The 26,842-nt window shown below is 41.4% G+C and overlaps 1 protein-coding gene across 11 annotated transcripts in view; it reads left to right on the top strand.

The window, feature by feature from the left end:
- The window catches only part of MEGF11 (multiple EGF like domains 11), a 739,878-nt gene that overhangs the window by 472,135 nt on the left and 240,901 nt on the right, over positions 1 to 26,842 (top strand). For 7 of the 11 annotated variants that reach the window (XM_069766385.1, XM_069766388.1, XM_069766379.1 and 4 more), the window contains exons 6-8: positions 11,983 to 12,229; positions 12,408 to 12,528; positions 12,611 to 12,747. In XM_069766385.1, coding sequence (XP_069622486.1) covers positions 11,983 to 12,229; positions 12,408 to 12,528; positions 12,611 to 12,747 — 505 coding nt within the window. Of the gene's footprint in view, positions 1 to 11,958; positions 12,230 to 12,407; positions 12,529 to 12,610; positions 12,748 to 26,842 lie in introns of all 11 variants that reach the window. The other 4 variants (XM_069766387.1, XM_069766383.1, XM_069766381.1 and 1 more) reach the window with 1 other exon arrangement.

Below are 26,842 nucleotides of genomic sequence, written 5' to 3'. Positions count from 1 at the left end.
CAAAAGGCCGTGCAATTTTTTCACAATTCATCTAAGAATATATTCATCTTATTGACAATGTTCTTAATGTGAAATGCAAAAACTGCTCACTTTACTCTGCATCTGCTCGTGCACAAAGTACCTGGTAAATTCTCCTCAAATGTAAGCAGCCAAAATAGCAAGAGTAGACCAGTCATTTATGATGAGGGGAAGAAAATGATCACCTGCTGTATCTGTCAGAATTTACGTGGCTCCTCATATATAGATTCTTTCTTTAACCTTTCTGTAATCCTGACATATCCCAAGCTGGCAATGGCACGAAATGTTAAACACACATAAGAAAAATTAATATGACCAATAAATATCTCAACAGATGCCAGCAACCATATGTCTCCCACAGTCCCTAAAAAAAAAAATAAGTAAATGTTTAAACATATATATTTTTCCTGGTTGGGAGCAAGATTGTATTGAGTTGATGCCAAAAAAGCTTGTATAAACTAATGTAACGTGGCTCGGGGTGGTAGCGTGGGCGAGGTGCTCGTCTCTTACTCCCCGGAACGTTACATGAAAGGTGAGTCTCCGCGCTGGGTATCTGGACTTGTGCTGTGGGGCCGAGACACTCTTGCAGCCCGCTTGTAACCGATGGCGCTGGTTGGCCAAGACCAAATGTTTGACAGTTCAATGAGGGAGACCACCAGTCAAAAACTTTTTACTCAATGATAACTCATGGGAAATTATGTACTGGAGATAGCGGGCAAACAACTTGATGAACGTTTCCTTTACAATATGAAGAACTTTTCCACACACAGTTTCAATCCCCTCCTCCTTACCCGCGTATCCTCTATCTTCAACATTCCTTTCTACTTCACCACAGCCCAGATAATTACTACAGTGCAGTAAACAAGAGTCCTTTTCTCAACCCGCAATTCCACGTCTTCTATCCCCTCAAGGGAACTATGTTGTCAGTATGTCTACTACTGATGTTCTCTGTCCCTGATGCTCTGGAACTCCCACCCAGGGCACACTCTTCGCCTTACATACTCTGTCCCGTCTAGACCAGTTACCTTCCGGAGTTGGAAACTCTGAGCCGTATTGCTACACGTCCTCTCCCAGGACCTGTCTTCCGTTAATCACTCTATTCTTTCGGTCAATTCTTCCTCCTGCTTTCCGCTAGGATCTCGCTATCCTCTGTCTATGTATCCTGTCTCACCCATGTCATGCAGCACAGCTCACATCAAACCTTAGGTCTTATTTCTACGCACTCTGGGACCTTTCTGACTTTCTGGCTGCAAAATGTCGCTGTCCCTCCAGCCTAGCCCCATCCCACTCTGGGCTAGTCTCAAACATTAACTCTCACTTTCACTACTGTCTAACAACACACATCATTAACACAGCACAATTCACATTTCACACTATAACACATTTGTTCTTCAAGGGGGAAAGCAAGCAATATGTCCATCTTTTTACACTAACAAAATTCAATAAAAGTTAAAGTTGTTATCCCATCTTATAAAAGGGATAAGTGATAAATGTATGAGTGATGGAGAACAACCACTATAACTTCAACCGACCACAAGAACACGGATCCATGTCCCTGTCCGTCATTTGAATGGAGCAATACAGTGTGCACGTGTGAACCCCTGCTCCCATAGAAAATAAATGGAATACTGATAATGCATGTGCACTACTGCTTCATTCTTATGGGGGATCAAAGAACCACTGTTCTCATTATTGTGATGATCCCAGTTGATAGCCGGTACCTGGGGATCTACCTATGGGTGTCTGACAAATATTGGTGGTGAGATGACCCCCTTTAAGGTAGTAGTTATTTTTTGCTCTTTTTTAATTTGCAGGGTTACATTTTAATTAAACTAAGTAGATATGAGGTCTGCCGAGATTCGAATTAAGCAATATATGCTCATTTGAATGCTTCTTATTGTGCTCTAAGGCTTATCTAGACCCAAAAGGTAATATTGTACCAAAAAAAGGGATAAGAAACCCAACGAGTATATTAGCCATAAAAATGTTTCTTTATTACACTTTATAATTAAGCATACAAGGTATGAGTAAATATATTTAAAATACAGCGGCTATCTGGCAATGGTTCAGGGATCAAAACAAGGTAATACTACACATAGTACTCAATTGCTCTAACTAAATGTGTCTCCATTGAAAAATAACAAGGTGCTAAATATAAACTACCCCTAGGGTGAGTCAGTACAGGCACCTAAGAAATGTTTAAGTAAGAAGATAAACTTACTATTGAATCAGTGTAGTTGATCCCTGATGCCCCAAAGCACGTTTCATGGTAACTTCTACAGGAGGCGCCTCCCCTGCTCCACTGCGATCCCAGCAAGACGCAGGCTACTTCCGGCCTGCGCCATGTTGGAGAAAGCATACAAACGGGATGTTGGATGGCGCAAGGGAGTGGTGTCATCGTCCCGTCCAGCGTCCACTGCTGCACTTCAAGAAGAGGAGATGGTAAACTGAAAGCCTGGAATAGGTGAGTATGATCTTTTTTTAATTCTTATATTACTGTGCAGGGGGCATAAAATGAGGGGCTGTACAGAGAGGGGGTGGAGTAAAATGAGAGGAGGGGCTGTGCTGATGGGGGAATAAAATGAGGGGCTATGGTGATGGATGAATAAAATGAGGGGCTGTGCAGATGGGGTAATAAAATGAGGGTCTCTGCAGATGGGGGAATAAACTGATCGGCTGTGGAGATGGAGGGAATGAACTGAGGGGCTGTGCAGATGGGGAGTAAAATGAGTGGTTGTACAGGGTTGCATAAAATGAAGGGCTGTGTGGGCCTTGAAATGAGGGGCTGTGCGTGGGAGATCATGAAATGAGGGACTGTGTGCTTGGGGCATGAAATGTGGGGCTGTGAAAGGAGAACCGCAAAGTGTATGAGGAGCTGTGGTGACCATACTGTATATGGAGCTGTGGAAGTCATTATACTGGGAGCTGTGGTGACCACACTAGATAGGGGGTTGTGATGAATATCTTACTGTTTGGGGTTCTGCTTGTGGGCCATAATACTGTTGGCGGTGCTGTGGGGGCCCTCATAGTGTACATGGGTGCTGTTTTGGACACAATTCTATTTATGGGGTCTATGGTAGACATAATACTATATATGGGGGCAGTGGTGGTGAACATACTATATATTGGCTGCTTGTTGTGGATATCACACCATAGGAGAGGCTGTGGTGACCATCATACTGTGTGGGGGGGACAGCGTCAGGATTGCTTACAGTTTGACGAGGGCATGGTTGTTCGGGGGCATAGAATGGATATGGAGAGGGAACAGCGTGAAATGGAGGCACAATATGAAGATGAGTTAGCAGGGTGGGGGACATTGTGGAGATATAGAAAGTGTAATGGAAAATTATAGAGGGGACAGTCATAGCATAGGCCATGGTTCATAAGGGCAGATGGTGTGGTGGTTATAGCTGATAATGGTACACAATGTAGTGGCCATATACCATAAAAGGCTTATTTAGGTCGTAAAATGAACATATATTTTTATGCACTTTAATAAAACTTATTTTTAAGGGCACTGTGTCGGGATGTGCTGCAAAAAACTGGAGAAAATGGAGGTCTGTAAAGAACAACTGTGGATGTGAAAAGTAATCATGGTGTCTAGACAAGATGGATATGAAAAGAAAGAGACATCAACAAAGAAGATGCAATCTATAAGGTACCTGGATGTAAATTTTTTTTTTGTGATACTGACAAATTCTCATCAGTACTGTGGTTCCTGTATGGTCCGCAGTCTGATGATGGCTGTTAATAACAACTCCCAGAATCTCCTTACCATTGTTAAAGCTACACTGGGAGTTGTAGGTTCATGTGATACAATTGTTTATGTGGCTAACTAGATATTACAATTGATCGTTGTACTAAGATTGGTTCTTTTATTAAAGTACTCTTGGTTCTGGTGATGTATTCATGTACTTATGGTGGTTCCCGTGAAGTATTCATGTACTGATGGAGTTTCTGGTGACATATTCATGTACTGATAGAGGTTCTGGTGACGTATTAATTTACTGATAGTGGGTCTATTGATGTATTCATGTACTGATGGTGGATCTAGTGATTATTCATGTACTGTTGGTGAATCTAGTGATGCATTTATGTACTAATGTTGGTTCTGGTGACATATTCAAGTATTGATGGAGGTTCTGGTGATGTATTAATTTACTGATGATGGTTTTGGTGACATAGTCAAGTACTGACAGTTGGTCTGTTGATTGTTGATATATTCATGTAGTGATGGTGGATCTAGTGATGCATTCATGTACTAATGGTGGTTCTGGTGATGTATTCATGTACTGATGTTTGTTCTAGTGATGTATTCATGTACTGATGGTGCTTCAGGTGACGTATTCATGTACTGATGGTGGTTCTAGTGATGTATATATTTATTCATTATGTTTCTGGTGCCATATTCATCTACTATTGATGGCTTTGGTGCTCTAAATATGTACTGATAATGATTTTCGCTTCGTATTCATGTACTGATGATGGTTCTGGTGATGATTTTTTCACCAGAATCATCATCACTACATGGATACAGAATAACCACCACTATATGAATACATCAGCAGAACTGGAATATATGACCAGAACCACCATCAGTTTTGCGCAAGCTGTAGTTGTCGCATGACGGACGCAAAAACAATCAGATGTATCCATTTATTTATAATGGGGGTCTTTTTATTTTCCATTAGGTTATGTGTCAAATGCTGGACACATTAATTGAAACCAAATGGTTCAGATTATAGTTACGTTTTATTAGTTTTCTTAACTATTCTTGGGTTCTAAATTTAAAGTATACGACGTTGGGGATAAAAATTGCTGTTTTTTGTATTGTGTAAATGGTCTGCAAAAAATTATTGTTTCTGTACCTAACTTTGAAATTGCACTCCCTGTAAGTCATATCCTTTAAGTACACCACTTTTATTTTACTTTTGATGATTTTTTCGTGAAAAGACAACAATTCTAGGAGAGCCGGCATTCGGGGGTAGGCAGACTAGGCATCTGCCTAGAGCCCTCACTCCCCCCAGGGGCTTCCAGTCAGTGGCATGCCGCTAATAGTGGCAGACCATGTAGCCGCTATGGGGCTCTTGTGTCTGGGGGGTGGCCAAGTGCCATCCTTCCCCCGAATTTTGCATTCAACTGTATCAGCTGCATTATATTCCTGTAGGGCTGCATTATACTCCTATGGGCTGCATTATACTCCTATGGGGCTGCATTATATTCCTATGGGGCTGAATTTTACTCTGTGGGGGCTGCATTATACTCTGTAGGGGCTGCACTATACTCCTGTGGGGGTTGCATTATATTCCTGTGAGGGCTGCCATATTCTCCTGTGGGGGCTGCATTATACTCTGTAAGGGAGCTACATTATAGTCTGAGGGGCTGCATTGTACTATTTGTACTATATGGAGGACTGCGGTGTGCATTGTACTATACGGAGCACTATGGGGTGTGTACTATATTATGTAGAGGACTACGGAGTGCATTATATTATGTGAAGGACTATGGGGTGCATTACACTATGGGGCACATTCTGCTAAACAAACAAAATGCTGCCTATTCATCAAGGGAGTGGATTGTTTATGCCTGAACAAAAATCATTGTTCTCAGCAGCACCTCGTGAAAACCATATACATCAGAGCCATTTTAATAATAAGGGGGATCTCTATTAATAAAAGGGGAGACACTAATAAAAATCTTTGTGCTATTACTACCAATGTTGTTAAATGACCCTGCATTTTGAGGAAGACGTGCAGTGCCTAAAATGACATTGCCATGAAATAGACAGGGAGATGGGGGTCCTTCCAAAAGATTTTTACATTTTTGAATAAGTATGCAACCTCCACAGCTATATTGAGGAGCAGTTGATGAATTTCTTTCCAAACTCTGGTATCCCACCATTGCTTTTTATTTTCTTGAGAAGCATACAAGATATAAGGGTGACGATAGTCGGCAGATGGGGCAGGTGTGTGTCTGCAGGCCTGTACTACCAGTCATTTACTAATGGAGCCCTCTTTTCTCCTATCTGTCAGGACTTCATACATTATACAGAATGTGCTTTAGATCCACGTAATAAACATTTTGTTTTCTACAATATTAATTGTTTTATTTCATCAACATTGCTCCTTACCAGTTTGCCTAGGCGACTGGTAATTGTGTAGGCACAGATATGAAAATTAAATGATTACACGCTTTTAGGTGACCAGTGTTGAATACTAAAATGCAAATCCTGCAAACACTAGTGCGTCATTTACACCATTGTATCCCCACAATACCATAAAGGTGCTTTTGTCAAGATCCAGAGTGTAAATGTAACGCCAAAGACTTCGTTGTAAAGAACAAAATAAGATAAAAGGACTATTTTGTCATGGAAACTGTAACAATAACCTGGACTTGGCAGCTGCTTATTGTCTTCTATGTAGAGTGGAGGTTGACTTTTATACATGGGCAGCACAGTGGCTCAGTGGTTAGCATTGTAGCCCTATAGCTTTCAGATTCAAGATTCAAGTCCAACCATGGACAAGATTTGCCAACAGTTTGTTTGTTCTCCTTGAGTTTGCATGGGTTTATACTTGATACCACAATCTCCAGCTATACTCCAAAAACATACTGGTAGGGAATGTAGCTTGTGAGCCCAAGTGGGTACTGTGATGACAATAAGTGTAAAACGCTATAGAAGCAAGTGTAATAAAGACAAATAAATGCATGCTCTGATATGTGTCAGCAAATGTCCTTGATGGGAATCCATTATCTGCGATCCTTAATGATATTTTGAGTGATGATGCACATTAGTCTCCCCTCTACTAATCTACTGTATATTACACCGTTTTTAGAGTCTTCTGATGGTTCTATCTACTAAATTGACACTTTTGTTCTCTTATAAATTAATATTTAATGAATGGAGCTTGTAAACTTATATCTTGCATTTGTTAAAAAAAAATAAAAAAAAATAAATACAGTATATATATATATATATATATATGGAATTCAGTGTTTATGTCCTGTCTATTCAATATCGGCAACCCCTTTTTGATAAAAACAGTATCCCAATATGCTGCAGGTTACCCGGGGGTCCGTGTTCCTGAAGGCCCCCATGATAAACTGTAGTCTTCATATCCATTTGTAAAAAGAGACATAATCCTCCAGAGTAAATGCCAAACATAGATTAGAAGAAAGTTTATAAACTGACTTGCTGGAATATAAAGAGGTGGCCCGGCCCTACTGCAGTTTATTATGTCGGAAATGAACGCGAGGTTTGGTATAAATCATATTGGAAGCACTTTTTATTATAAATTAGTTTCTTGAAACCACTATTGTCCATAAATAAGTAAAATATTGTTAAAAATACAATGAATAATAAATGGACAGTAGAAAATAAAGAGTAGCATGATTAATTATTAGTCTCTGGGCCGTATCTTGCTATTCACAGAATGTACCATAATCCTCCCACTCCACAAAGACAGTGGAAGTGCAGAGCGAGTATTGTATAAGTGGCCTCTATAAGTTATACTGCCAATAATGAAATATCGAGGTCATTAGATATATGTTACACTTTTACATGATATCCTTATACTAAGCTCTTAATGATTTAATCACTTATTCATGTAATGGCTCAGATCCTCGTTAGCGATTCTCATGTTTTATGAAAGATAATATACTCTCTGTCAGTTGAGTATTTGAAATCACCTTGGAGTGAGAATCTGAATAGTGATTTGTAGATTGTGACTCCTTATATCAAACTACGTACAAACTAATGCTAATCCGCCAGTCAGACTATCGCAGCCTCACATGTGGCCCTTAGCTTGTTGAGACGGCGCTAAGCATTCAGATCACTCGGGAAATGATCAAAGGGTTCAGCACTGAAAAGAGTAACAAGGTACAGTATATAGGGAGTACACAGTAATGCTTGCTTTATCCATTCACGTACTCTGCCCATTCAGTGCTTTTCAATGGGGTGACTCAGTGGTTAGCATTGTTGCTTTGCAGCACTGGGGTTCTGGGTGCTAATCCAACCAAGAGCAACATCTGCATTCGGTTTGTATGTTTTCCCTGTTTTTATTTAATGTATTCAACCGTTACACCGATGCCTCTACCACTTTTCAGGCATCGCAGTAGTTGCACATCTGCCACAGAGTCCAATATAAACTTATCACTCTCACCCACAAAGCTCTCCATGGTTCAGCACCACCCTACCTCTACCTCTACACTATCATCTCAGTCTACCACCCAACCGGTACCCTCTGTTCTGCTAATGACCAAAGACTAACATCCTCAGTAATCTGAACCACCCAACCCCGTCTACAATACTTCACCCGTGCTGCACCAATTCTTTTGAATGCACCCCCCACGACAATTCAATTAATTCCCAATATCTACAGTTTTAAGTGTGGCCTCAACACGCATTGGCCTTTCACCTCACATCACTTATTTAACTATTTAAATATCCCTGTTTTGCCCATGGAAATTTTTTGCCAAACCAGGACCCTCGTATCATCTATTCACACACCCTCCTTGGACTTAATAGCCCTTTGTGTCTTTACTTGTACGCATACTGGTCGGTGACCAGTTCATACAGCATTATGTGATCACCCTATTTATTTTATTGACAGCTGGACCATACATGACAAAGATTTTTATTTTTTTTAACGATTAACCTTTCGTGTCTCCCCTATTTCCACATAGATTGTAAGCTTGCAAGCAAAGCCCTCACTACTCTTGGTATCTGTATTGTGTGTTAGTAAAGTGCTGCGGAATATGTTGGCGCTATAGAAATAAAAAATATTATAATTATGTATTCTGGTTTCCTACAACACTCAAAAAATACTGATAGGTTATTGGTTTCCTATGAAGTGGAATATTACAGGGCTTGGCTGCATCTTGCGGAGATGGAAAAATGCATGCGTTATTAGTTGACATTTTGTCCAAAATATGCAAGCTCCAACCCGCGTCAAAAGAACTTTTCATCTTCGTATGATACAGGCCCTATAGTGATGATGGAGAAAGAGCATGCTTGTCCTTGTCGGGTGCACCTACCTTGTGCCGGGCAAGATGTCTGATTTACTAGTATGGGCGTCACTAATAGGATATATAAGCCGGCAAAGTGCTCTAGACTAGTGATGAGCGAATATACTCGTTACTGGAGATTTCTCGAGCATGCTCGGGGGTCTCCGAGTATTTTTTAGTGCTCGGAAATTTAGTTTTTATTGCCGCAGCTGAATGATCTACATCTATTAGCCAGCATAAGTACATGGGGGGTTGCCTGGTTGCTAGAGAATCCTCACATGTACTTATATTAATAAAAATGCAATAGCCGGACTGCAGGTCAGTGTCAATAATGTGCCTGGATGCATATGCAAACAGTCCTAGTCCGCGATGCCAGGAAATCAAACATGCAAAAACAGGATAGTCTTTTATTTGGGCTGGATGACAGAAAATTCACCACTTATCAACCTGCACTTCAGAATGGCCTCTGTGCAGGCCGAAAGGTGGAGTATTATTCTCAGTCATTGAGCCAAAATAAACAATTCTCTTGTTTTTGAATAAATGCTGGCAAACATTTTTTTCACCTTCTATAATATGTACATTATATGCTTATATAGAGGTTGATATATTCTGTTATAGGGAATCTGTCAGTGGGATCATTCCCCTTAAGCCGTCTATATGGGCATGTAAGTCACAGTAAGCTGAATAAAATGATACCTTGATATATGTGACCCAATATTTTAATCCAGAGAAATCATCATTTTTCTTAATATGTAAATGAGCTGTTAAGATCTACTGTCCGGACACTGATCTCCAGAGCTTATTTAAAACAAAAGGGGGGCGTTAACAGTGTGATGTGTAATGGCCGCGCTCTCCTCTCCTGATCTCACTGCATAGCTGTGTGATTATGCGATTAGACCCAACACATCTACAGGTTCCTCTCAGTTTCAACTCAGAGGCAGACAGTGCTGTAATAGAGCAAATGTGTTTGTAAGGAGACAAAGTTCAGTTCTACTATTTTATGTTAGTTACTTGTCTCACACTGGTAACACCTGCTTTTATTAAGAATTAGTTGCGGAGGCAGATTCTCAGCGAGATCTATGTCCGGCCTATCGATCTTAACAGCCCATTTACATTTAAGAAAAACGTTGATTTCTCTGAAATAAGATATCGGATTGCAGATACCATGATCTAGGTGCCCATGTGCAGTGAGTACGGAAAGTATTCAGACCCCTTTAAATTTTTCACTCTTTCTTTCATTTCAACAATTTGGTAAATTCAAGAAAGTTCATTTTTTCCTCATTAATGTACACTCTGCACCCCATGTTGACTGAAAAAAAACAGAAATGTAGAATTTTTTGCAAATTTATTAAAAAAGGAAAACTGAAATATCACATGATCATAAGTATTCAGACCCTTGACTCAGTATTGAGTAGAAGCATCATTTTGAGCCATGGGTCTTCTTGGGAATAATGCAACAAGTTTTTCACACCTGGATTTGGGGATCCTCTGCTATTCTTCCTTGCAGATCCTCTCCAGTTCCATCAGGTTGGATGGTGAATGTTGGTGGACAGCCATTTTCAGGTCTCTCCAGAGATGCTCAATTGGGTTTAGGTCAGGGCTCTGGCTGGGCCAGTCAAGAATGGTCACAGAGCTGTTCTAAAGCCACTCCTTTGTTATTTTAGCTGTGTGCTTAGGGTCATTGTTGGAAGGTGAACCTTTGGCCACGTCTGAGGTCCAGAGCACTCTGGAAGAGGTTTTCATCCAGGATACCTCTGTACTTGGCCACATTCATGTTTCCTTCAGTGGTAACCAGTTATCCTGTCTCTGCAGCTGAACACACCCCCATAGCATGATGCTGCCACCACCATGTTTCACTGTTGGGATTGTATTGAGCAGGTGATGAGCAGTGCCTGGTTTTCTCCACACATACCGCTTAGAATTATCACCAAAAAGGCCTATCTTCGTCTCATCAGACCAGAGAATCTTATTTCTCGTAGTCTGGGAGTCCTTCATGTGTTTTTTTAGCAAACTCCTGCAGGCTTTCATATGTCTTGCACTGAGGAGAGGCTTCTGTCAGGTCACTATGCCATAAAGGCCAGACTGGTGAAGGGCTGCAGTGATGGTTGACTTTGTTCGAACATTTTCCCATCTCCCTACTGCATCACTGGAGCTCAGCCACAGTAATCTTGGGGGTTTTTCTTTACCTCTCTCACCAAGGCTCTTCTCCCATGATTGCTCAGTTTGGCTGGACTGCCAGGTCTAGGAAGACTTCTGGTGATCCCAAACTTCATCCATTTAAGGATTGTGGAGGCCACTGTGCTCTTAGGAACCTTGAGTACTGCAGAAACTGTTTTGTAACCTTGGCCAGATCTGTGCCTTGCCACAATTCTGTATCTGAGCTCCTTGGCCAGTTCCTTTGACCTCATGATTCTCATTTGGTCTGACATGCACTGTGAGCTGTGAGCTCTTATATAGACAGGTGTGTGTGTGTGCCTTTCCAAATAAAGTCCTAACTGTTTAATTAAACAAAGCTGGACTCCATTGAAGGAGTAGAACCATCTCAAGGAGGATCACAAATAAATGGACAGCAGGTGACTTAAAGATAAGTGTCTGAGCAAAGGATCTGAATACTTTTGACCATGATTGATATTTCAGTTTTTCTTTTTTAATAACTAGGCAAAAATTTCTACATTTCTTGTTTTTTTTCAGTCAAGATGGGGTGCAGAGCTTACATTAATTTGAAAAAAATGAACTTTTTTGAATTTACCAAATTTCTGCAATGAAACAAAGAGTGAAAAATTTAAAGCAGTCTGAATACTTTCCGTACCCACTGTAGACAGCTTAGGACGGTTGATCCTACTGACAGATTCTCTTTAAGTTTCTGGTCTATGATGTCTTTGAATTCTTAATGATTATGTAACCCTTTACCATTTCACTGGTGTTAATCCATTACAGTTTTGCTATATTCTTCACCTGTAGGTTGTGACAGTGAACACTGGGGGCCACACTGCAGTAACCGCTGCCAGTGTCAGAACGAGGCTCTGTGTAATCCTATAACTGGAGCCTGCGTGTGCTCTGAAGGGTATAGAGGATGGCGCTGTGAAGACTGGTGTGATCCTGGGAGCTACGGCAAGGCCTGCCAGCTGAGGTGCCAGTGCCAAAATGGAGCAACATGTGACCACAGAACTGGTGAATGCCATTGTGCTCCTGGATACACTGGAGCTTTGTGAGTATATGTGCCACCTGCCTGGTAGTTACCTTTAAGACTTGTCTCTATTTCTTTGTGTAGTAAGTTCATGATGCCCCCAGCTTAGTACATGACAATAACCTAAAGATGGCAAATTGCACCTTATTACGGTATATTCAGTGTCATCTATAGATATTTATTTGTATCCCCATACTAGTTGTGAAGAACTGTGCCCGCCTGGAAGTCACGGGGCATTATGTGAGCAGCGATGCCCTTGCCAGAATGGCGGAGTATGTCACCATGTGACTGGAGAGTGTTCATGCCCAGCAGGGTGGACGGTAAGAAGTCTAATTCCCCGCTCTGAAGCATTGTGTAGCATATGAAGGACCTGACTGACACTATCCCTCTCTCACTGTCTAGGGGTCCGTCTGTGCTCAGCCATGTCCTTCAGGAAGATATGGAGTGAACTGCAGCCATGAATGCCAATGTCATAATGGAGGACAGTGTGACCCTGTGACGGGAAGGTGTCAGTGTGCCGCAGGATACACAGGAGAGAGGTAAAACCAGCAAGCTACTGCAGCCACCTTGTGGCTATGTGTCTGCATTTAGAAGCTGAACAAGTGTATTGGTTCCAGATGGTGAAGCCGACATAAGGGCTGCAATCCTACGCAGCCGTCACGCTGCAGACTAAAACCGCAACAGCCCTGTACCGCTGAGGTCGATCCACTGATTTCCTGCACAGTCGTATTGCTTTGCAAGAAAACAGCAGTTTCACCTGCACAACCGCAGAGCCATTACTGTGGCAAAAATAGCCTTTTTCAAGCAAGTCACGTCAAAAATTACCGTATTTGCTTTTCTCTGTAGTTTTGTAAACCTGAAATAATTTTTTTTGGCTTCTTATAAAACATTTCCTGAGCACTTTTTCAATCTTTATTTTTCCGGTAGCATTTTTTTCAGGGCTTTGTATGAGTCTTTTTACTGTCATTTTTGAGAAAAAAAATGTTAAATCCACAAAGCAAAGGAGAACACACTAATGATTTTACCAGCAAAAAAAAAGTTAAAACGTATGTGCCCACGTTGCGGATTAGCCTGTGGAATTTTTTGTGCGGATTCTCCATCTCTTGGCAGAAAATGCAGGTGCGGATTTGATACGTTTTTTATGCGGATTTACTGCGGATTTTGTGCGGATTTGCTGCGGATTTTGTGCGGATTTCTTGCTTTTTTTTTCCTCCTGCGGATTTCTATAATGGAATGGGTACAAAAATGCTGCAGATCCGCACAAAAGAAGTGACATTCTCCTTGTTTTAATCCGCAGCGTTTCCGCACAGAATTTTGCGCACCATTAGCACAGCATTTTTTTTTTCATTGATTTACATTGTACTGTAAATCACTTGCGGAACTGCAGCGTTTCTGCACGGTAAAAAACTCTGCGGATCCGCAGGAAATCCGCAACGTGTGCACATAGACAAAAAAGGATGCCCATTTACCTGTGGTCTTTTTGGACATTCTGTAGACTTCAACAAATTTTCTTATATTAGGTAAGCGTCCTATTAAGGATACAGTGCGAGATGAGGACCAGTAGGTATGAATGATTGTTATTTTGAGAACAGTACATTATTTTTACAACCATTAACTCTATCTTCATGCTACTTATGAGGCCAGTGATCTTGGTATCATGCGCCTGTGCTGTCACTAACAATACTACTACCGCTGAAATAGCCAAAACTAAAGGTACCGTCACATTTAGCGACGCTGCAGCGATCTAGACAACGATCCTGATTGCTGCAGTGTCGCTGGAGAGCTGTCACACAGACAGCTCTCCAGCGACCAACTATGCGAAGTCCCCGGGTAACCAGGGTAAACATCGGGTTACTAAGCGCAGGGCCGCGCTTAGTAACCCGATGTTTACCCTGGTTACCAGTGCTAATGTAAAAAACAAACACTACATACTTACATTCCGGTGTCTGTCCCCAATCGCTGTGCTTTCCTGCACTGACTGTGAGCGCCGGCTGGCCGTAAAGCACAGCGGTGACGTCACCGCTGTAATCTGCTTTACGGCTGGCCGGCGCTGACAGTGCAGGGAAGCAGAACGCCGAGGGACGTGACAGACACCGGAATGTAAGTATGAAGTGTTTTTTTTTTTTTACATTTACACTGGTAACCAGGGTAAACATCGGGTTACTAAGCGCGGCCCTGTCTCTAAACTGGACATAGGATGCACTACAATGAATTAACAATTATAGAAAAGTGAAAATCAGGGTGCTACATCATGCACGGAAGAGCAAATGTGTAGAAATAAGAAAGGCCAATGCATATAAACTGTGCACACCACACCTGCAATGAAATATATAAAAACCGATACTATATTGTCACAAGACCACAAACACAATTAAAAACATATTAGAAACATAGACCTAACACCCCTATCCACATAATGAAATGCTCAACTGATAAAGTGTCCCATGTACATATCACACTAAAATGTGAGTTGGCAAAAGATAAATGCAGTATAGATCAATGACCATATGGGTCAGCAAGCAACCAGCAATGTTCCATAATGCACAATACACTATAATAAGAGTCGACAGAAGACAAATGGTAGTTAAAAATAGACGACAATATGAATCAATGGCAAAAGACAAAATCACATAATGCTATTTGATCAGTAATATGTAAGGCGACTGACACCAAATGATACATGAAAGATATATATCTTGGTACCATGTTAGCCAGTAGATTGAAAAATATTTAGAATTGAGACGTCCTCAGTGGTTGATACTTTTTAATGGCTAACTGAAAAGATGGTAACAAATTGCAAGCTTTCGAGACTACTCAGGTCTCTTCATCAGGCATAGACTAAAAGAAATTCTGGAGAATCACATATTTATGCACAACACATCACAGCAAAACAAACAAAAAAAACATAGATAAGACATGTGACATGAAGCAGAATTACCATGAGTGATAAACAGTTATGTCCATAAATATTGGACCAGTTCTTAGATAAGGAATGTTTTATTGTCCTCTGATTAGGGTCTGGTTCTATTGTGATGACCCCACATGGTCTGAGGGGCAAATTCCTTAGTTCCTTAGTTGATGTAAAAAGACATAAATCCATGCGACACATTCATTCCTGCACTAAGAGTGTCAAAGATCATCATCAGCTTATATTCCCAAACTCTTCTGTCTCTTTGAGATTTAAAGTTACCTTTTAGTACAAGTAATTTCATGTCCATAATGTTATGATTGGGGAGACAAAAATGTATTGCCACAGGTAGATCCATTTTTTTTGTCTCTTATTGTTTGGCGATGAGAGTTCATTCTTGTTCTCAGTTTCTGCCCTGTCTCCCCTACATACAGACCACCAGTTGGACATTTAGTACAAATAATTAGGTACACCACAGTAGAAGTGACAAAGCTAAAAGTACCTGGTATCTTGTAGTCCTGATGTGAATTGGGGATCTTTATCTTGTCCATGGTCATTATAAATGGACAGGTTTTACATTTGTTCTGATTTCAAGGAAAGGTTGCTGCAGCTTTTGGAGAGGACAGGGAGCTTCTGACAATGATACTTCTTAGATTTGGGGGCTGCCTAAAACACACTAGTGAGGAGTTTGGAAAAATGGATTGTAAGCGGGCATCTTTTTGTAGTAAAGGCTGTAATTTTTGTGCAGCTCCCCTTAGCACCTCCAGATTTGGATTGTAGGTGACCACTAAAGGCACCCAGGTGTTTTCTTCTTTAGCTTTGTAATGTAGCAGGTGATTCCTTGATATTCTGGTGGCTCTTGTAATCTGGTTTTCAATTGTTCTTGGATCGTAGCTCTGATTCAAAAAGTTCTTTCTAAGGCGACCAAGGTGTTCATCTCTATCCATGGTGTTGGAACATATACGATTGTATCTGATGACTTGGCTGTAGACAATAGAGTTTTTTATGTGTTTTGGATGGAAACTGTCCCATTTAAGGTATGTTGGGCTGTTGATTGGCTTCTGATACAGGGATGTCTCTATTTTATTGTTCTACAGCTTAATGATGATGTCCAAAAAGTTAATTTCAGTACAGGAGTAGTTGAGTGTCAAGTTGATGGTTGGATGAAATTGATTAAACTGTTCATGGAATGTCTTTAGCTGTGGCTCAGACTCCGTCCAGATGATTAAAATGTCATCAATGTAGCGGAAGTAGACCAGAGGCCTGATGGGACATGAAGACAAAAATTCACTTTCAAGCATGGCCATGAAAAGATTTGCATACTGTGGAGCCATTTTACTTCCCATTGCTGTGCCAGTCTCCTGTAGATAGATCTTCTTGTCAAATTCAAATAATTGTGGGTGAGGATGAATTTTAGAAGTTTCACCACAGAATCCGCATCAGTCTTTGTGTTTTCCAGGAAGAATTTTCAGGCATTTAATCCATCCTGGTGTGGGATATTGGAGTACAAAGATTCCACATCCTTGGTGGTCAGGATGGGTCTTCCCGGTAGATGACCTATTGCTGATAGTTTATTCAATAGGTCAGTTGTGTCCTGAATGAAGCTGGGTGTATCCTTTACCAGGGGTTTAAAAATACCCTCTACCTATCCAGATACCTGCTCAGTAAGAGTGCCCACACATGAAATAATTGGTCTTCTTGGATTTCCAGATTAGTGCAGGAATGAATGTGTTGCATGGATTTATGTCTTTTTACATCAACCAAGGAACTAAGGAATTTGCCCCTCAGACCATGTGGGGTCATTACTGGTCCAATATTTATGGACATAACTGTTTATCACTCATGGTAATTCTGCTTCATGTCTTATCTATGTTTTTGTTTTCTGTGATATGTTGTGCATAAATATGTGATTCTTCAGAATTTCTTTTAGTCTATGCCTGATGGTCTCCTGATGGACTGAGTAGTCTCGAAAGCTTGCAATTTGTTACTATCTTTTCAGTTAACCATTAAAAGGTATCAACCATCATCAGAGAACGGGACACTCTGTGTTATATCTTTTGTAAAGCCTCATTCGCACTTCAGGTTTTTCTCACATACTAGAAAAAGGACCACATTTTGTTACTGATTTTCAACAGTTTCAACAGCTTTTCAGTGATGAGAAGAAAAATAAATGTTTCCCCACCTTCTCCTATCACTCTGTGAAAAATGGAGAACCCACGGTTGGCGTCCGAGTGCTGTCCGATTATTTTCATGGACACATAGGCTTCCATTGTAAAGATTGAGATGACATTCGCATCAATATTGGACATTTCTCTGCGATTTTGCACTAACCACTCAGTCCCTAAAAATCGTGGACATGTGAACAGCCCCATGTAATAAGTTCAAGTGCTATCGGTGAAAAAATGTATAACGCTCATATGTGAAAAACTGACATGTCGGTTAACCTTTAGTAAAAAGCTTTTATGATTATGAAAACTGAGTGGTCAGCTAGCACTTGTGTGCGGGCAGCTGAAGTCTTCCTTTTGTCTCCTGCACCCGTAGGAGCGCAGTGGTAGTTCACCGCCATATCCACAGTGGAAATTCTGAAGTAAATCTTGAAGTACTCTAAAACATGTTGTGGCCTTGTGCTTTTAAATGGTGGCATATCTACTTGCTGACTTGTGACTAAAGCCATATAACATACGGCAATTACTATACACAGTACTTATGTAGCACAAGCTGCTTCTTCTACATTGGGTAACAGATTTTAATAATTTTACAGATGACCAAGCTGAGCTCGCAGACTGATTGTCGTAGTTGTGCCGGGCCATTTAACCTGCTGTAATGTTACTCATGATGTGGATGTGTTTTGTCCTTTTTAATTAAGGTATTTGAAGGCTTTTGTTACCTGCTGATATAAACCATAATGGCCGATGGTTTTAAGAACTGCTGAAGTCATCAGCGGACACTTGAAGTGACATGGAGTTCAATAAAGAAACTCAATATCGTGTTTTATTAAAGAAGCAGAGGACATGTTTTACAGGTTTACACATGGCCTATGTCATCTCCGCTCAAGCATTAGCATTATTATTGCTATTTATTTAGTACTGGCCACATGCCCCACAAATAGCCCACCCAGCTTTTTATCCATTCCTGTAGCTATAGATAGAATGAGATCTTTTTAGTTAAAAATACTTGTGACCATATAATATAAGAAACGTTGGATAGTCAAGTTAAGGAAGCAGGGTAGGATTTTATGGAGGGCAAAAAAGCCTCACCACCACCTTGAGAGGTCCTTCACCTTCTCTGTTCCATTTAAACATCAACCTAAGAGCTGAATGTTGTCAATTAAAATAGTTTAATGACTTGTGATATATTGAAAAGGATTGAATATTGTTACAGGGGGCGATTTTCCGTGTATTGATTCTTAATGTTAGGCTTGACTGTCAATAACCAATAACCGGCCAATACCTCATGCCTTAAAACTTTCTAGATACTTTGCTATGTACTATACGAACTGCAACTAACTGAGATGAAACCGTGTATCAATAAAGGAACTTTATTACAAGTCTACAGTTAGTATACTACAAAATTATCACTCCAAAACTGTATACAATAATACCAATAGCACACAATACTAATATATAATTAACCCTACAATAACCAAATTATATTTCCCACTCATTTTACATAAAAACCATGCATACGATAATTATAGCGCACCCGCCTATTACTCACTATTAGGGTTGAGCGAAACGGATCGTTCATTTTCAAAAGTTTCATGAAACCCGACCCGATCCCTGTGTGGGGTCGGCCATGCGGTACGCGACTTTCGCGCCAAAGTCGCGTTTCGTATGACGCGCTTGGCGCCATTTTTTCAGCCAATGAAGGAGCGTGGGCAGAGTGATGACATAGGTCTTAGGGGCATGGACGCCTATCGTCATCTTGTCGCTTGTGCGCAGTAGCGATTTGCAATGTGTAACACCAGCTTTTCTGTTCAGGGACGGAGGGGAGAGAGAGAGAGAGAGAAAGAGAGAGAGAGAGAAAAAAATTAAAAAAATTCCCATTGACTTTGCATTGGGTTTCGTGTTTCGGTCGATCCCCGACTTTTCGCCATAATCGGCCGATTTCACTCGACTCGACTTTAGAGATAGTCGGGTTTCGCGAAACCCGACTCGACCCTAAAAAAGTAAAAGTCGCTCAACCCTACTCACTATCCCTACACAGATTAAGGCGCTAATAGCAGTGATACTTAGATGAGTATGACCAAGAGACTGATGGATCCTGTTGTGATGTAACCACGGCTGCTTGGTAGTGGAAGAGATTCAGATTCAAAGAGGGGCAGAATAGCAGTGGTTATGGAGCACAATGGGGCAGCAGTACAAGAGCAGGAGGGGGCTGAGGCCAGGGCTATGCAGATGTAGAGTCAGGGCCGATCAGGTAAGCTGGAGGGGGCAGGCAGAGACATTCAAGGCTGAGGCCAAGATGGGACTGGAAGATCGAGTGGACAGAAAGGTGGATGGACAGAGCTGTGGTGGGCTGGTGAGGAAGGAAGCCATGGCAGAGAGAGATGAAGTTGTTGCGGCACACAGAGGCTGCGGACACAAAGAGGGAGGTAGGGAGACATGTAGGGGTGTATGATGGGGTTAAGGCAGGGGGCAGAGTGAAGAAGGGACAGAGTGCTTCTCCCTCCAGATATTTAAACCACTGGGGCGCGATGTAAATAACCATGTCAGCATACAGAGACATTCAAGGCTGAGGCCAAGATGGGACTGGAAGATCGAGTGGACAGAAAGGTGGATGGACAGAGCTGTGGTGGGCTGGTGAGGAAGGAAGCCATGGCAGAGAGAGATGAAGTTGTTGCGGCACACAGAGGCTGCGGACACAAAGAGGGAGGTAGGGAGACATGTAGGGGTGTATGATGGGGTTAAGGCAGGGGGCAGAGTGAAGAAGGGACAGAGTGCTTCTCCCTCCAGATATTTAAACCACTGGGGCGCGATGTAAATAACCATGCCAGCATACAGGCACAGACAACAAATGGACAACTTATAGAATCACATATAGAACTGGCCTATTCAAATGACTCTTCCCAGAAATATAGAAAAAACCAACAAGAGAATATAGGAAAAAACGGTGACGCGTCCTTAGCGTCGCTGGCGCCGCCCCCCGCCCTGACGCGTCGGGCGGGGGAATGGCGGCAGTGACGTGGGACGCCGATCTGCGCGTGCGCTGTGGCCTGTTTCAGCGGCGAGAGCGCCATTACCACGCCGCTGCCACCAATGAAAGACATGAATATAAAAACCCGGTTTATACTCACCCACATACACATTCCCCCGGAAGAAGCAGGACGCGAAACGCGCGTTGGGGTCATCAGGACAGCACGTGCAGGTCATGTATTGCATCCGTACTCCATTACTGTTCAGCTTAAATATATATGAGACATGTTATAGTTACTATCTCCTTTAATATAGGATGAGATCTGGAATGTCTGCCATGCAGTAGCTACTATGAGAGGTTCTCTCATCAAGCACTAGGCACTTTAGTGATATGGCAGCTAGGGTTAATATACCGTTCCACACATAATAAAGTAGGGAGATAGTGATCTCTATACACACTAATGACACACTATTAGTTGTCTTAACTGGTCTATTACAGTATTGTACTATATGTCTCTACCTTTTTGCCTCTGGGCATTTTCTGTTACTAATTTGAAGATTTTATGCGGTTGCGTTGCATGGTCGTGCACCTGCGGTCATATTTTGCATGTGCGTTTTCCTGAGGACAGTATATTTTATCTTAACCTTATACAGGTAACAATTTAAACAATCTTTTTTGTGTGTATTTAATAAACTTTGATAATTTTAGACCTACGACAGTTTCTTCCTATATTCTCTTGTTGTTTTTTTTTTTTTAACAAATGGACAACTGTCCATCTTCTTTTGGTATGCCCGGACTGGTTTTGTCCTGAGCATAGCTACAAGGATGGAGGCATTATTATAAGAGGACATTTAATATGGGTGAATTTGGTGGCATCAATTATGTGTATGGCGACATATATATGTGCGTGGGTGCACATAGGGCACCAGAAGGGATATTACTCACTCATATAGAGTGGGGGGGGGGGGAGTATTTAGTCAGCCACCAATTGTGCAAGTTCTCCAACTTAAAAAGATGAGAGAGGCCTGTAATTGGCATCATAGGTAGACCACAACTATGAGAGTCAAAAAAAGAAAACAAATCCAGAAAATCACCTTGTCTAATTTGGAAATCAATTGGTGGCTGTCTAAATACCTTTTTTCCCCACTGTAGCAAAAATTTGTTGAGAGATTCCCTGTAATGTATGGTTTTAATAGTTTTTATATTTTGATACATAAGACTAATTGACATCATGGGTAGACCATAACTATGAAAGCCAAAATGAGAAAACAAATCTAGAAAATCACCTTGTCTGATTTGGCAAGATTTATTTGGCAAATTTTGGTGGAAAATACTGTAAGTATTTAGTCACCTAAAAACATGCAAGATTTCTGTCTCTCACAGACCTGTAACTTCTTCTTTAAGAGTCTCCTCTGTCCTCCACTCATTACCTGTAGTAATGGCACCTGTTTGAACTTGTTATCAGTAGAAAAGACACCTGTCCACAGCATCATGCAGTCACACTCCAAACTCCACCATGGTGAAGAACAAAGAGCTGTCAAAGGACACCAGAAACAAAATTGTAGCTCTGCACTAGGCTGGGAAGACTGAATCTGCAATAGGCAAGCAAATCAACTGTGTGAGCAATAATAAGAAAACGGAAGACATACAAGACCACTGATAATCTCCCTTGATCTGGGGCCCCACGCAAGATCTCACCCCGTGGGGTCAAAGTGATCACAAGAACGGTGAGCAAAAATCCCAGAACCACACGGGGGACCTAGTGAGTGACCTGCATAGAGCTGGGACCACCGTAACAAAGGCTACCATCAGTAACACACTACGCTGCCATGGACTCAGATCCTGCAGTGCCAGACGTGTTCCATTGCTTAAGCCAGTACATGTCCAGGCCCATCTGAAGTTTGCAAGAGAGCACTTGGATTATCCAGAAGAGTATTGGGAGAATGTCATATGGTCTGATGAAACCAAAGTAGAACTGTTTTGGTAGAAACAAAACTTGTCGTGTTTGGAGGAGACAAAATGCTGGATTGCATCCAAAGAGCACCATACTTACTGTGAAGTGTGGGGGTGGCAATATCATGCTTTGGGGCTGTTTTTCTGCAAAGGGACCAGGATGACTGATCCGTGTACATGAAAGAATGAATGGGACCATGTATCTTGAGATTTTGAGTGCAAACCTCCTTCCATCAGCAAGGGCATTGAAGCTGAAAGACCCATCCACGTTTCATCATGATAATGATCCCAAGCCTACCGCCAGGGCAACGAATGAGTGGCTTTGTAAGAAGCATATGAAGGTCCTGGAGTGGCCTGGCCAGTCTCCAGATCTCAACCCCATAGGAAACCTTTGGAGGGAGTTTGAAAGTCCATGTTGCCCAGTGACAGGCCCAAAACATCACTGCTCTAGAGGATATTTACATGGAGGAATGGGCCAACATACCACCAACAGTGTGTGCCAACTTTGTGAACACTTACAGAAAACGTTTGACCTCTGTCATTGCCAACAAAGGATATATAACAAAATATTGAGATGAACTTTTGTTAATGACCAAATACTTATTTTCCACCATAATTTGCCAAATGAATCTTGCCAAATCAGACAAGGTGATTTTCTGGATTTGTTTTCTCATTTTGACTCTCATAGTTGTGGTCTACCTATGATGTCAATTACAGGCCACTCTAATCTTTTTATGGTGGCTGACTAAATACTCCCCCCCCCCCCACTGTATGTGAGGTGACAGCAGCATGATGTGTCACTTACATAGTAACATTGTAACATAGTTATTAAGGTTGAAGGAAGACTTTTTTTATTCAAATAGATTTTTATTAAGAATAACAAGATAATTAACATGTTACATTCTTATTTTCAATACAAAGTTTTCCCCTTCAAACAACCCCCTTCAATCCCAACGTCCCCCGCCCCCACCCAACAAGACAGCTCACCTTGCTTAACAACTCCATCATTAAAACTATAGAGTAACTAATCCCTCAGCCAAGAATGTAAGCCACATGTCACATTGCCATCAATTTGGGACCCTAATTCACTCAATTTCTATAATACCCCTATCCCATGGCAATCCACGGAGACCATAATTTATTCAACATTTCAATTTTCCCTCTTTTCTTATAAAACCCCTTTTCCAGTGCCAGGCCTTGCTTCGCATACTGAAGGAATTCTCTTCTTGAAGGCGGTTCTTCCCTGATCCAATTTCGCGCTATTACCTTCCTAGCCATGTTCAGCAATCTAGCAATAGCTATCTTCAGGTTGTTATCCACTCCAATGTCATCCACGCACCCCAACAGGCACACCACCGGATCCCTTGGCATCGTGCATCCATACGCACCTTCCATACGAAGGAAGACTTTAAGTCCATCTAGTTCAACCCATAGCCTAACCTAACATGCCCTAACATATTGATCCAAAGGAAGGCAAAAAAAAAGAATGTGGCAAAGAGTAAGCTCCACATTGGGGAAAAAAATTCCTTCCTGACTCCACATATGGCAATCAGACTAGTTCCCTGGATCAACGCCCTATCAAGGAATCTAGTATGTATAACCTGCAACATTATACTTTTCAAGAAAGGTATCCAGTCCCCTCTTAAATTTAAGTAATGAATCACTCATTACAACATCATACGGCAGAGAGTTCCATAGTCTCACTGCTCTTACAGTAAAGAACCCGCGTCTGTTATTATGCTTAAACCTTCTTTCCTCCAGACGTAGAGGATGCCCCCTTGTCCCTGTCTCAGGTCTATGATTAAAAAGATCATCAGAAAGGTCTTTGAACTGTCCCCTCATATATTTATACATTAAAATAAGATCACCCATTAGCCTTCGTTTTTTCCTAACTAAATAGCCCCAAGTGTAACAACCTATCTTGGTATTGCAGACCCCCCAGTCCTCTAATAACCTTGGTCGCTCTTCTCTGCACCCGCTCCACTTCAGCTATGTCTTTCTTATACACCGGAGACCAGAACTGTGCACAGTATTCTAAGTGTGGTCGAACTAGTGACTTGTATAGAGGTAAAATTATGTTCTCCTCATGAGCATCTATGCCTCTTTTAATGCATCCCATTATTTTATTTGCCTTTGTAGCAGCTCCCTGACACTGGCCACTAAATATGAGTTTGTCATACACCCATACACCCAGGTCTTTTTCATTGAACGGTTTTGCCCAGAGTTTTAGAATTAAGCACATAATTATACATCTTATTACTTCTACCCAAGTGCATGACCTTACATTTATCCCCATTAAAGCTCATTTGCCATTTGTCAGCCCAAGCTTCTAGTTTACATAAATCATCCTGTAATATAAAATTGTCCTCCTCTGTATTGATTACCCTGCAGAGTTTAGTGTCATCTGCAAATATTGAAATTCTGTTCTGTATGCCCCCTACAAGGTCATTAATAAATATATTAAAAAGAAGAGGGCCCAATACTGACCCCTGTGGTACCCCACTGTTAACCGCGACCCAGTCCGAGTGTGCTCCATTAATAACCACCCTTTGTTTCCTATCCCTGAGCCAGCTCTTAACCCACTTACACATATTTTCCCCTATCCCCATTATTCTCATTTTATGTATCAACTTATTGTGTGGCACCGTATCAAAAGCTTTTGAAAAGTCCATATACACTACGTCCACTGGTTTCCCTTGGTCCTGTCCGGAACTTACCTCTTCATAGAAATTGATCAGATTAGTCTGGCAGGAACGGTCCCTAGTAAACCCATGTTGGTATTGGGCCATGAGGTTATTCCTCTTCAGATACTCCAGCATAGCATCCCTTAGAATGCCCTCCAGGATTTTACCCACAGTAGAGGTTAAGCTTACTGGCCTATAATTTCCGAGTTCAGTTTTTGCCCCCTTTTTGAATATTGGCACCACATTTGCTATACGCCAGTCCTGTGGTACTCCTGTTATTATGGAGTCTTTAAAGATCTATATATATAATTGTCTAAGGGGTACTTCCGTATTTCTGTCGGCAACTTCCGTAACGGAAATCCCGCGTCGCTGATTGGTCTCGCCAGCTGGCTGTCATGGCTGCCACGATCAATCAGCGACGGGCACAGTCCGATTAGTCCCTCCCCTATTCCCCTGCGCATCGCCAGAATTTTGCTGGATCCTAGGGGGTGAGTATCTAACTATTTTTTATTTTATTTTTTTTAACAGGGATATGGTGCCCACACTGCTAAATACTGCGTGGGCAGTGTTATATACTCCGTGGGTTGTGTGATATACTCCGTGGGCTGTGCTATATACTACGTGCCCAGTGTTATATATTACGTGGGCTGTGTTATATACTGCGTCGCCTGTGTTATATACTGCATGGCTGCTATATACTGCGTGGGCTGTGTTATATAGTACGTGGGCTGTGTTATTTACTCTGTGGGCTGTGTGATATACTGCGTGGGCTGTGCTATATACTACGTGCCCTGTGTTATATACTGCGTGGCCTGTGTTATATACTGCGTGGCTGCTATATACTGCGTGGGCTGTGTTATATAGTACGTGGGCTGTGTTATTTACTCTGTGGGCTGTGTTATATACTGCGTGGCCTGTGTTATATACTGAGTGGCTGCTATATACTGCGTGGCCTGTGTTATATAGTATGTGGGCTGTGTTATATACTGTTTGGGCTGTGTTATATACTGCGTGGCGACTGTTATATACTGCGTGGCCTGTACTAATGCATCGGGTATTCTACAATATGTATGGATGTATATAGCAGCCACATAGTATATAGCACAGGCCACGTAGTATTTGCTATATACTACGTGGCCTCTGCTATATACTATGTGGCTGCTATATACATACATACATACATATTCTAGAATACCCGATGTGTTAGAATCGGGCCACCATCTAGTTAAAAATAATGGTCTATCAATGACTGTACTTAATTCCTGCAGTACTCGGGGGTGTATCCCATCCGGGCCCGGAGATTTGTCAATTTTAGTGATTTTTAGACACCGCCATACTTTCTGATGGGTTAAGCAGGTGACATTTAATGGAGAATTTTGGTTATCATTGATCATATTGTCTGCCATGGAATTTTCTTGTGTAAATGATGATGAAAAAAAGTCATTTAGCTTATTGGCTTTTTCCTCATCCTCATCCACCATTTCACCCAGACTATTTTTAAGGAGGCCACCACTATCATTTTTTAGTTTCTGACTATTTACGTAGTTAAAGAATATTTTGGGATTATTTTTACTCTCTCTGGCAATGAGTCTCTCTGTCTCAATCTTTGCTGCCTTGATTTGCTTTTTACAAAATTTATTTAATTTTCTGTATTTATTTAATGCCTCATCACTACCTACTTCCTTTAATTCTCTAAATGCTTTTTTTTGTCACTTATTGCGCACCTTACAGCTCTATTTAGCCATATTAGTTTCCTCCTATTTCTAGTATGTTTTTTACCATATGGTATATATTGTGCACAGGTCCTATCCAGGATGCTAATAAACGTCTCCCATTTTCTTCGTGTATTTTTATGTCTCAGGATATCGTCCCAGTTAATTGCACCAAGATCATCTCTCATCTGTTGGAAATTTGCCCTCCTGAAGTCTAGTGTCCCTGTAACCCCTCTACTAC

This window comes from Ranitomeya imitator, chromosome 4, assembly GCF_032444005.1.
Source record: "Ranitomeya imitator isolate aRanImi1 chromosome 4, aRanImi1.pri, whole genome shotgun sequence".
NCBI classification, from domain to species: domain Eukaryota; kingdom Metazoa; phylum Chordata; class Amphibia; order Anura; family Dendrobatidae; genus Ranitomeya; species Ranitomeya imitator.
The sequence above is the reverse complement of the archived record's forward strand: the minus strand, read 5'-3'. Positions and strand labels throughout refer to the sequence as shown.